Source organism: Cebus imitator, unplaced genomic scaffold (genome assembly GCF_001604975.1).
Source record: "Cebus imitator isolate Cc_AM_T3 unplaced genomic scaffold, Cebus_imitator-1.0 Scaffold11, whole genome shotgun sequence".
Classification (NCBI taxonomy): domain Eukaryota; kingdom Metazoa; phylum Chordata; class Mammalia; order Primates; family Cebidae; genus Cebus; species Cebus imitator.
The window spans coordinates 5,066,981-5,079,038 of NW_016107326.1; the positions used below are offsets into that span (position 1 = coordinate 5,066,981).

The 12,058-nt window shown below is 35.1% G+C and overlaps 1 protein-coding gene across 6 annotated transcripts in view; it reads left to right on the forward strand.

Annotated features, from left to right (window-relative positions):
* ADK (adenosine kinase) overlaps positions 1 to 12,058 on the forward strand; it is a 578,382-nt gene that overhangs the window by 157,962 nt on the left and 408,362 nt on the right. For all 6 annotated transcript variants that reach the window (XM_017548629.2, XM_017548620.2, XM_017548645.2 and 3 more), the window contains exon 4: positions 7,548 to 7,626. In XM_017548629.2, the coding sequence (XP_017404118.1) occupies positions 7,548 to 7,626 (79 nt within the window). The remainder of the gene's footprint in view (positions 1 to 7,547; positions 7,627 to 12,058) is intronic.

The window sequence follows — 12,058 nt, forward strand, 5'->3', positions numbered from 1 at the left end:
CACCACACCCAGCTAATTTTTTTTTTTTAGTAGAGATGAGGTTTCACCATGTTGGCCAGGCTGATCTCGAACTCCTGACCTTTAGGTGATCTGCCCAACTTGGCCTCCCAAAGTGCTGGGATTACAGGTGTGAACCACCTCGCCCGGCCTGATTTTCCAGTTTTTAGGCTGCCATTTGTACCATCAAAAGCCATTTAAACTGGACTTAGAGGATAATGATTCTAAATTTTCTCATCTTTCCCAAAACAACAGATATAATTAAAGTCACAAATAAGCTATACCTTCAGAATTGCTACGAGACAGAACATAGTAAGAATTCAAATTTCTTATAAGCAGAGTTATAAACATCATATTCCAACATTCATTCTGCTGCTTTAAGTGTGTACATCTGGAGAGCAGAGGTAGTGGGGAGGTTTAAGAGACCGAAAAAATGAGGAGAGGAGTGTGTGAAATGTAGATCAGTAACAAGCACCATCACTGCTGAAAAGTAAAACTCAACAGAGGTCCTAGACCTGTGTTTTAGACAGGTGGGAGGATCAGGTAGGCCTTCTTCCCAGTGTACCATCCCCAGTCCACTTCAGTTAATGGCTTGTCCAGTAGAGGGAACTAAGCTCTGCCCTGGACCTCAGAGCGGGGAATCTCACTGTGTAAAAAGGGAGGTACATAATGGAAAGGGAGAAGACAGTGGTGTTGGGTTGTGTTGATGATATGTACAACCTACTCAAATAATTTGGAGAAACTAAATATGTATTTATAGAGAAAAGAATAAAACATGTATAAAATGTTAAAAATTGGTGAGTCTTGGTAAAATGTATACAGGTGTTGATTGTGTTATTCCTTCAGCCTTTCTACAGGGCTCAAACTGTACATTTAAAATAAAAAGTTTAAAAGGCAAGTCACCAAAACTGTTAAGCTTGTATCTTAGAAAATTAGGATAATGGTATTTATCTTATTTGTCTCAGGATTATTTTGAGCTTCCAGTGTGTTAAAGCATGCCAGTAGCATGCTTATGATCATCAGCACTATTGTTATTTTACTAGAAGTCAGTGTGTCAGTGCTATCTTTGTTTTAGTAGAATTTACATCTTTTTTTTTGAGACAGGATCTTGCTCGTTGCCCAGGCTGGAGTACAGTGGTGCAATCTCAGCTCAGTGCAACCTCTGCCTCCTGGGTTCAAGTGATTCTCCTGTCTCAGCCTCCTGAGTAGCTGGGATTACAGGCATGTACCACCACGCCTAGTTAATATTTTTGTATTTTTAGTAAAGATGGGGTCTCACCATGTTGGCCAGGCTGGTCTCTAGCTCCCGACCTCAAGTAATCTGCTGTCTTGGCCTCCCAAAGTGCTGGTATCATAGGCGTGAGCCACTGCACCTGGCCAACGTTAAATTTTGTTATATTAGATTATTTTCATTTCATATCTTTTCTTGTATACATTACCAGTCTGAAGTGGTATAATAACTCGAGAGATTTAATACTAAACTAGAATCAAAAGACTAGTATTTATTCACAGCTTTGCCTTTCACATTATTCATTAGTCTTTCAAACCTTCTCTCCTTATTTTTACTATACTTTTCTTCTCAAAAGCAAAGCAGATATATAGGTAGCTGTCATATTAATTGTCCGGCAATTATCAGTTGTTCATGACATATTTCATGTTATATGAGAGTAGAAAGAAAACATCACTTAGAATTTAAATTTTTCTGAACACTGTTAGAACAACTATTAAAAACTTCTTTAAAAGGATTTGGCATTGCTTTTGCTTTTTTCCCCCATAATCTTAGTCCTCAAGACATTCTAAATTACTTTCCAGTGACATTAATTTTTATTAGAAAGTATTCATTAATAAAATTTTCTATTATAAAGTGAATATAAAAACATGATCAAATTGTAGAAAACATAAAAAAGGAAAGGCTTATATAAAAAATGCCACATGCATGTTAACATATTTTCATTCTGGATATTTTCTATTTTTATTTTGATATGGAGTATTGCTCTTGTCACCTAGGTTGGAGTGCATTGGCACGATCATGGCACTGCAGCCTTGAACTCCTGGCCCAAGCAATTCTCCTGAGTTGCTGGAACTACAGATGTGCACTGCCACACCTAGATTTAATTTTTGTCCAGTCCGGGGTCTAACTCCTGGGCTCAAGGAGTCTACCTGCGTCAGCTTCTCTAAGTGCTAGGATTACAGCCGGGAGCCACTGCACCTAGTAGCCTCTTGTATTAGTCCGTTTTCACACTACTGATAAAGACATACCTGAGACTGAACAATTTACAAAAGATGTTCAGCTGGACCCATAGTTACATGTGGCTGGGGAAGCCTCACAATCATGGCAGAAGGCAAGGAAGAGCAAGTCACATCTTACTTGGATGGCAGCTGGCAAAGACCTTGTGCAGCGGAACTCTTCTTTTTAAAACCATCAGGTCAGCTGGGCACGTAATCCCAGCACTTTGGAATGCCGAGGCAGGTGGATTACCCAAGATCAGGAGTTTGAGACCAGCCAGGGCAACCTGGTAAAACCCCATCTCTACTGAAGTACAAGAAATTAGCCAGGTCTGGTGGCACGTACCTATAACTCCAGCTACTTGGGAGGCTGAGACAGGAGAATCACCTGGACCCAGGAGGCTGAGTTTGCAGTGAGCTGAGATTGCACCACTGCGCTCTAGCCTGGGCGACAGAGCAAGACTCTGTCTCTTAAATAAATAAATAAATAAAACTATGAGACACTTATTCACTGTCATGAGAACAACACAGGAAAGACTTGTCCTCATGATTTAATTACCTCTCACCAGGTCCCTCCCACAACATGTGAGAATTCAAGCAAAGATTTGGGTGGGGACACAGCCAAACTGTATCACCTCTATTAATTTTTAAAGACAAAATAATTATATTGAATGAATTTATCGATAATTTTGTTGAACGGTTAATATAAGTACATCCCATATTATATTTCAGCTTTCATAAACTGTAAATGTTTACATCTTACATTTTTTATGCTTCAACTTAATTTGCTTCTCTTATTTTTAATGTTTTTGTACATTTAATTTCACACTAATATCTTTATAAGCTAAATAATTGTAATATTATAAGGTTTATTAAATTTCTTCCACTGATAATTACTATAGTTTACCTAACCATTTCTTTGCTTTTTGGATATTCATATTTTTAGTTTTACCTTATCATATATTATGGTAGTATGAGCAGCTTTTGGCAATTCTCCCTCCCTCCCTCCCTCCTTCCCTCCTTCCTTCTCTTCCTGTCTTCCTTCCTTCCTCCCTTCCTACCCCTTTTCCTCCCTCCCTCCCTTCCTCCCTTCCTTCCTTCCTTCTTTCTTCTTTTTTTTTGTTTGTTTTTGAGACAGGGTCTTACTCTGTCACCTAGGCTGGAGTGCAATGGCTTGATCTCAGCTCACTGCAACCTCTACCTTCCATGCTCAAGCAATTCTCCTGTCTCAGCCTCTTAGGTGCTGGGATTACAGGCATGTGCCACTATGCCTGGCTCATTTTTCTATTTTTGATAGAGTTGGGGTTTTGCCATTTTGGCCAGACTGGTCTCAATCTCCTGGCCTCAAGTGATGCTCCCACCTGGGCCTCCCAAAATGCTGGGATACAGACATTAGCCACCATGCCCGGCCCAAAAGAGTTCTTTCACTAACACTTTATGATTATGTCAGCTTTTCATATCCCTACTAATGCTGAATGTTGTAATTTATACATTCAGCGTATTTAATGTGAAGAAATGTTTGTTTGTGTTTGACTACTAGTAAGAGAGGTTGATTACTTTTCAACATTTATCATTGATAAATTAATGTTTTTATTTCTCTTTTGAATGAACACTTTATTTTTGATAAAAACACTCTATTTCATATTAAACATTTCTTCTCCTTTTCTTTTTGTTATACTTAAAGTTTTTGTTAGTTTTTTTTTATATAGAAAAGCTTCAAATTTTTAATATGATTACATTTATTCTTTGTTTTTGCTTCTTTCAACTTGAAAGTCTTATCCAGAAATTTGATAAGTGCTGAATTCAGTTTCCCTCTAGCATTTTATTTAAATAACATTCCCTCTTTTAACATCATTTTTCAAACATTATAAGTTCTGTGTCTTTTATTAATTTGGGCTTGGGAAATAGGATTGTGGTAGAAAAATGGATCAGGTACTGTCCTTTCAATTCTGTCAAGCTTTTGATTGATGTGTTTATATGCCCACCCTACTCAGACAAAGAATGTCAACCTAAGTAGAAGGAATGAATAAATTACCGAAATTCCCCATACTTTATTTTCTATGGAAAAAGTCACGTAAGGAAAATATGTAGAAGTTTCCCATAAAATGTAATGATATGATAAACTTTCATGTTAAACAACTTTTAGTCTTGCCACAGTACAATTAGTTCACTAAAGATAAATGTTTCTTGGTTTGTTACTTGGCTGCTTAGGAGTTCCTTTTCCTTCTTATGATTTTCTTCTGTCCTATATTTCTTTTCTAACACCATCCAACTGGTTTTCCAAACCAGCAACCTCAGAAGTATCATCCCTCTTCTACTTCTTATATTTCTTTATCATATCCTATGTCTTCAACTTCAGAATGATTACTTAGTTTGGTCCCATCTCTCTATCCTCTCTTTCATATGAGCTATTCTAAAGGCAGGTGGTCTGCTTCTCTTTACTCTGTCTTCCAGTGTCATCATCATTTTTCAAAAGTCTGCTTTTCACACTGTTGCTAAACAGATTTTAATAATTTCTAGTAGCCTTCAGAATAATGTCTACACTTATTAGCTTGATAGTTACCTTTTCTTTGTCAGTTTTTACTACTTTGATTTTGACCTGCATTTTAGTCTGTGTTTAACTGGTTTTTCTGAGTATGTCATGTTTATTGTTTTTTCCTCAACTCTTAATATTTTTTTCTCCCTTAACTGTCAAATTTCAATTCAGATGTTAAACTTTCTCTGACTCTTTCATTCAGAATCACTTCCTTCTCTGCTCTTGCTTTTTATTCAGCTTTGTTCCATATATAGTTCTTTTAAAATAATTGTATGGAAAATTGCTATGTTCTTCTATTATAAAATGAAGTTGATTTTTCATTACAAAACAGTTTATACGCTTATTGCACAATCTAAACAGATATATAAAAGAGCCATAATTGCTCCTAATTTGGCGATAACTACTGTTAATACCTTGGTTGTATTCTTCCAGCTTATTTTCAGTAGACATGTATATTGGATAATTTTGTTTACATAAAAAAAGGATTATATTGTGCATAAAATTTGTAAATTAACGTTTCTCTAGTGAAATAACATGGAAAATACCTATCAATAGACATATTTTAAATCTGTAACATTTAAAAATCTTTAATACTTTAGTAGAAGCAACACACACACATAGTAAAACTAAATCAAGGTGGAAAATTAAACACTTATTTGAAGATTTCTAGTTTTCGGAAATTGACTTATTCTGCTATTCATTAGGGTTTCTCAGGGCAAAATTCAGAATAAGACTAAATTTGCCCATTTCCACTACTATTATTTATTCTCTATTCATACTATTGCAGAGATTGTATTCTCTGTACTAACACAAGAAAGGGTAGGAAAAAATTGTTGTTATTCACAAATAACAATTATGTTTAATTTATTTAAAGCATAGATAAATCATTGGAGTTAATTAGATATTAGAAACTTGGCTAGAAAAATTGATACAAAGAATGTTTCTAAATGTCAGCCACAAATAAAAATTAAGTTTAAACAATGTAATAGTAGTAAAACATAGGAAGTATGAAGTAGTGATCATAATAAAAGATGTACAGACTTTGTGGCAAACATTGTGAAACTGAGAGATACTATAATCATGGAGTTGATGATTTAATATTGGAAATATATCACTTTTCCCAGCATACATATAGAGAATTAGTGTAATCACTGTTAAAATCCTAACAAGTTAGTTTTTGGAGCTTGACAACTAGTTGTAAATTTTTATGGACTTGAAAGAACCAAGAATAGCCAAAGCATTCATGAAGAACAATGGGATAAGGACACTTGCAGAGAGAGTGTGTGTGTGTGTGTGTGTGTGTGTATATGTATATGTGTGTATATATGTATATATTACGTATGAGATATGTATAAGATAATGGGGTTTCTAAGTCAGCCATTGTTTTTTTTCTTAACCTGGGTAGTGGTTACAGAGATGTTCACTTTTTAAAATTTGCACATTTATTTTACTTACCCTAAAAAATTTATAAAAAACAAAAGTAAATTATAAACACCAGTTTTAAAAAAGTTCTTTCATATTGACTCTATAGAGATGTAAATATTGTTAACAGTTAATGTTTTTAGGGGCCTGGCTCCATGGTTCACACCTTTAATCCTAGCACTTTGGGAGGCTGAGGTGGGAGGATTGCTTGAGGTCAGGAGTTTGAGACCAGCCCGGGCAACATGGTGAAACATGTCTCTACAAAAACAAAAAATACCAAAAAAAAATTAGCCAGGTGTGGTGGCACATACCTGTACTCCCAGCTATTTGGGGGACTGAGGCAGGAGGATCACTTGAGCTCAGGAGGTGGAGGCTACATTGAGCTGTGTTTGTGTCACTGCACTCCAGCCTGGGTAATGAAGATTGTGTCTCCAAAAAATAACAAAACAAAGCAAAATAAATAAATAAATAAATAAAAGTTAATGTTTTTAGCTTACCTTTAAAATCTAAATAATAAAGTTATGCTTGTTTTTTGAATTAACAAAATATTTTTTGGTATTTTTTAAAAATTTCAACTTTTCTATTTTTATCTTAGTTTTTACCCAGGCACATTTTGATTTCTCAGATAATGCATCCAACTATTGATTTTTCAAAAAATTTTCAATAATTATTAAGTTAGTGTATAGAAACTGTGTCAATCTCTAGCTGCATCTTTTCATATAATTAGATAGGTCTGTTTGTGGCATCTTTCTTTTCTTGCTTTACAGGCAGTGCTGTTATACTTTCGTTTATTTTTTGTGTATAAAACATATTTTTTGACCTGTAGTAAGACATGCAAGAGGAAATGAACATATGCTTCATTATCTCTTTTGAAATGTAAGGTCTTATAATTTTTATGCTTCTTGAACTGATTCCAAGGGTAACATTAAGTGAAATTTTGTTTAGTTTCTATAGAAAATCTCTTAGTTGTCTAGAATGAGGAGAAATAGACACTGATTTCTGTATGTTTGTAGTAACAAGTAACTTTGAGACTGGGATTCTGATTTTAACTTAACCAGTTTGCCACATGTGACCTCCATTTGGCAATCTATTATTATTATTTTTACTTTCTGTTTAGTTTAATGGCTAATTGTGGACAGTCCGTCTTTTAAATTCTTATATTCTTATAGTTGTACACTGATGGAAAAACATTTCTTAAATGTGAAAATTTTGTATTTTTGTTATATGATATTTTCATTTATTCAAGGTACTTAAATAATTTAAAATTTTTCACTATTTGTGTTTTAATGCTCTTATTATCAGGAAATTTACATTGTGGCAACTCACAGAAGATAGCTTACTTTTTTCTACTATGATTTCCTTATAGGTTTGATGAACTTGTGAAAAAATTCAAAGTTGAATATCATGCTGGTGGCTCTACCCAGAATTCAATTAAAGTGGCTCAGGTTGGTTAATTATTTTAAAAGTTAAAAGGATTCAAAATGATTCTAGACCTGTGTCTATTTTGCAAAATTGTTTCTGTTTGTATAGTGTTGCTGTAGAATAGTTTTGTTCATTTTGAATTGGGATTTTAGCATTTATTGCACATCTAATTAAAAGTTATTTTAATTGTTTTTTTTTTGGTTATTGGTAAGCTTGAACTTTTAATATGTTTATTGTTCATTTGCATTTTTAGTTAAATTACTTGTTTCCTGTAACTATCATTTTATAATTTTTCCTATTTTATGGATTTGTCAGTTCTTCATATTTTATAGACAGTATTCTTTTTATTTTATAAGTTGAAAGTATTTATTCCTTGTTATGTGTACACTAACTTACGTGCCTTAGTTCTTAATGTAACTTTCAAAGTCTTTAACATAATTAAACTTTGTGACTTCTTCGTTTCCTTCATGTCCTCCTTAGAAAGGACATTTCTGTCACAAGACAGTACAAATTGCTCTGTATTATATATAGATATCTGTATACATAAATATACATACATAGATTCATACCTAAATATCCGTATATAGACATACATGTTGGTAGATATGTATATGCATCTGTATATCTATGCCGGTGTATATCTTTTATGAATCCATATATCTGTCTCTATTCCCATGTCTTCCAATGAGTAATTGAATAAACCCATTTAGACATATACTCTTTGAGTTAACAGCTTAATCTAATCTTGACTGAGAGTTTTAATCTTCCTTTTACATATCTCTAGTTCTTACCTCTGCAGTTTGAAGCTAGCTCAGAATTCTGCTCATTGCAATCATATGTCATTTCTGCTACACTAGATTCCTTTTTTCTTTTTTATTGATTGATGTTTTCCCTTTGAATTCTAATTAACTTCAAGAACTGGAAAAGTGGAAAATTGACAAAATGCAGAATGATTTCTTTTCAAGTAATTCTTAGTTGATTTAGACATATAGTATGATTATTCCACATACTTCTAAGCTCAAATTTAATCATAGTTTAAAAATATTTTGTAAAAATGACTCTTTAAAGTGGTCATTAATATGAAGTGGCTTGAGTCTTTGTATTGTCAATTGATTTGTATTGTTTTTGGTAAAACATCCTGGTGGCCACTTTATGAGCTTCCAGAGTAATAGAAAAAGTATGATTTACCGCTGGGCACAGCGGCTCATGCCTTTCATCCCAGCACTTTGGGATGCTTAGGTGGGTGGATCAGATGAAGTCAGGAGGTCGAGACTAGCCTGGCCAACATGGTGAAACCCGGTCCCTACTAAAAAAAATAGGAAAATGAGCCACATGTGGTGGCATATGACTGTAATCGTAGCTACTTGTGAGGTTGAATGAGGCTGGAGAATCACTTGAACCCGGGCAGCAAAGGTTGCAGTGAGCCAAGATTGTGCCACTGCACTCCAGCCTGGGCAACAGAGTGAGACTCCATCTCCAAAAAAATAAAAAAGGATGATTTACTAAAGCCTCCATTTATCAAGGCACATTTTGCTATCTTTTTAGTCTTTTTTCCTCTTAGAACTGCGGATGATATGGTTAGACTTTGTGTCCCCACCCAATCTCATCTTGAATTGCAATCCCCATAATCCCCTCATGCCAATGGAGTGAACAGGTGGAGGTAAGTGAATCATGGGGGCAGTTTCCTTCATGCTGTTCTCGTGATAGTGAGTTTTCACAAGATCTGATGCCTTTATAAGGGGCTCTTACCCCTTTGCTCAGCACTTCTCCTTCTTGCTCCCTTGTGAAGAAGGTTCTTTTCTTCTCCTTTGTCTTCTGCCATGATTGTAAATTTCCAGAGGCCTTTCCAGACAAGCTCAGGCAGTTCTTGACAGCAGCGTGAAAATGGACTAATATGGGGAGGCTATTGGCTGCTCACTAATAAATTGTCTCCTTTCTTGGGGATCTTCAGTTTCTGTCTTCTAAAAGTTTATTAATTATATAATTAAGTTCTCCCTCAGCTTTCCAATATCAGCTTTCTCCCTCATGTTGGTCTCATAATAAAGCAGTCATTGCCTACTTTTGTTTTTTTGTACTTTTTACATATTTCACATGCATTCTAACAATGTATTCTAGTAGTGGTTTATTTGTTCCTGTCTTTAGCAAGATAATGAAAGGAGTTTGAGGGCTGGGTGTGGTGGATCACACTTGTAATCTCAGCACTTTGCGGATCATGAGGTCAAGAGATCAAGACCATCCTGGCCAACATGGTGAAACCCTGTCTCTACTATACAAAAATTAACCGCACGTAGTGGTACATGCCTGTAGTTCCATCTACTTGGGAGGCTGAGGCAGGAGAATTGCTTGAATCCGGGAGGCGGAGGTTGCAGGACTGTGGAAATCAACCACCGCCTTCAAACCTAAAAAAAAAAAAAAAATCAAATAAAAAAAAAAAAAAAAAAAAAAAAAAGGAATTTGAGGTTTTGGGTAATTCATTCTGTCTAATCTTACTAAGAATCATACTTTCATATATCAAGTAATATGGCAAATTATGTCAACAAGAAATTGTTTCCAAAACTCTTAGGTATTTTGATTTGTCAAATCATGTTCTTGAAGAATTTAATGAAACCATGGACAACAAAAACAAATATTGTTGATGCCTTGTCCAAATACAATTCTAGATTTATTTGATACACAGTACAAATGTAAATTTTAGTAAATTTCATTTGGTCTAATCTTCTTACTAATGAAAGTGAAAAGTTCTTATCTGCTCAATGTCCTGCACAGTGTGTATCTAACACTGCTATCTATCATACCCCTTTTCTTAAAAAGGGGTATGAGTTGCTTGTTTGATAACGGATGCTTTCTTAGTGAACACTTTTGGTTACTTTGTTAGTTTTTAAAAATTTTGTAGAAGCACTTATTGTGATTTTTGACTTGAAAGAAATGGAAGAAGGCTGGACCTTGTGGCTCATGCCTGTAATCCCAGCATTTTGAGAGGCTAAGGCAGGAGGGTCACTGAGTCCAGTAGTTTGAGACCAGCCTGGGCAACATAGTGAGACTGTGTCTCTACAAGAAGAAAAATAAATGGAATAAAATGACCTCCTTGAATATTTGCCTGAAAGATGGCTATTGTTGCTGGACATAGATGCCCAGCAGTACAATATTAACAAAATATGGGACCAAAGATATGCCCTTCTCTGATTTGGCAGTACATTGAGGATGAAAATGGAAAAAAAGATTATGGTAAAACAAAATGTGTATGCTTTTTCTGTTTTTAAAGAGGCCACAAGTAGCTAGAAAAAACACATACCAAAAAACTCCAAATACTTTTATTTATTTATTTGAGACAGAGTCTCTTGCTCTGTTGCCTAGGCTGGAATGGAGTGGTGTGATCATAGCTCATTCCAGCCTTGAACTGCTGGGCTCAAAGGATCCTCCTTCCTCCATCTCCTGAGTAGCTAGGACTACAGAGACATCCTGCCATACCTGGCTAATGTATCTGTTATACAGACAGGGTCTCTGTATGTTGCCCAGATTGGTCTTGAACTTCTGGCCTCAAGTGATCCTCCTGCCTTGACCTCTCAAAGCGCTAGGATTATAGTTGTGAACCATTTCACCTGGCCCAAATGGCTCATTTTTATATGTATAAAGAGTGCTTCAGAACTCAAGTTAAAGAGTCATAGAAAAAAACCCATGAAGTTAAATAAAACTTTTTTTCAGTTTCTTTACTAAAACTGTAACTTTTAGGAATTCCAGTTTTGACAGCACAAATTCAAATTCAGGTGTTTTAAAATCATTTCTGAAAGAAAGAGAAATTTAACTTAGGATGATAGTCAATGTCTTTCAGAGTGTTCTAAAGTGATGGTCATTTTGAACACTGATAAGCCTATATAATGAATCTACAAACACAAGGAATATGACTGATAAGGAGCTGGAATGCCAAAACAATGCATTTAGCTAAAATGTAAATGGATATTTTTATAGAACTATAAACTAATTCCTAAACACCTATTATTGATTGTATTTAAAATTCTAAGTATTTTATGTTTACATGCTTTTGTTGAGACGATGTTTAGCTTAATGTCATCACATTGGACTGACACCAAGAATGTGGGCTTGATGCATCAGAGCTATAAGTCACAGTGTATTTTACATTTGACTGTATTAAGTTTTACCACCCATACAAGAAGGATGACCTAATGGCTCTAGTCAAGTATAGAAAGGAAACATAAAAGTAAAAAGATTTTATTTCATAGGCCAAAAGAAGCATACCACTGTTCTTTTTAATTAAATATTGGTAAAATATTTAATCCATCTGTAGTTACATTATTCTTTTAAAAAGTCTAACACTGGGGCTGGGCGCGGTGGCTCACGCCTGTAATCCCAGCACTTTGGGAGGCCGAGGCGGGTGGATCACGAGGTCAAGAGATCGAGACCATCCTGGTCAACATGGTGAAACCCCGTCTCTACTAA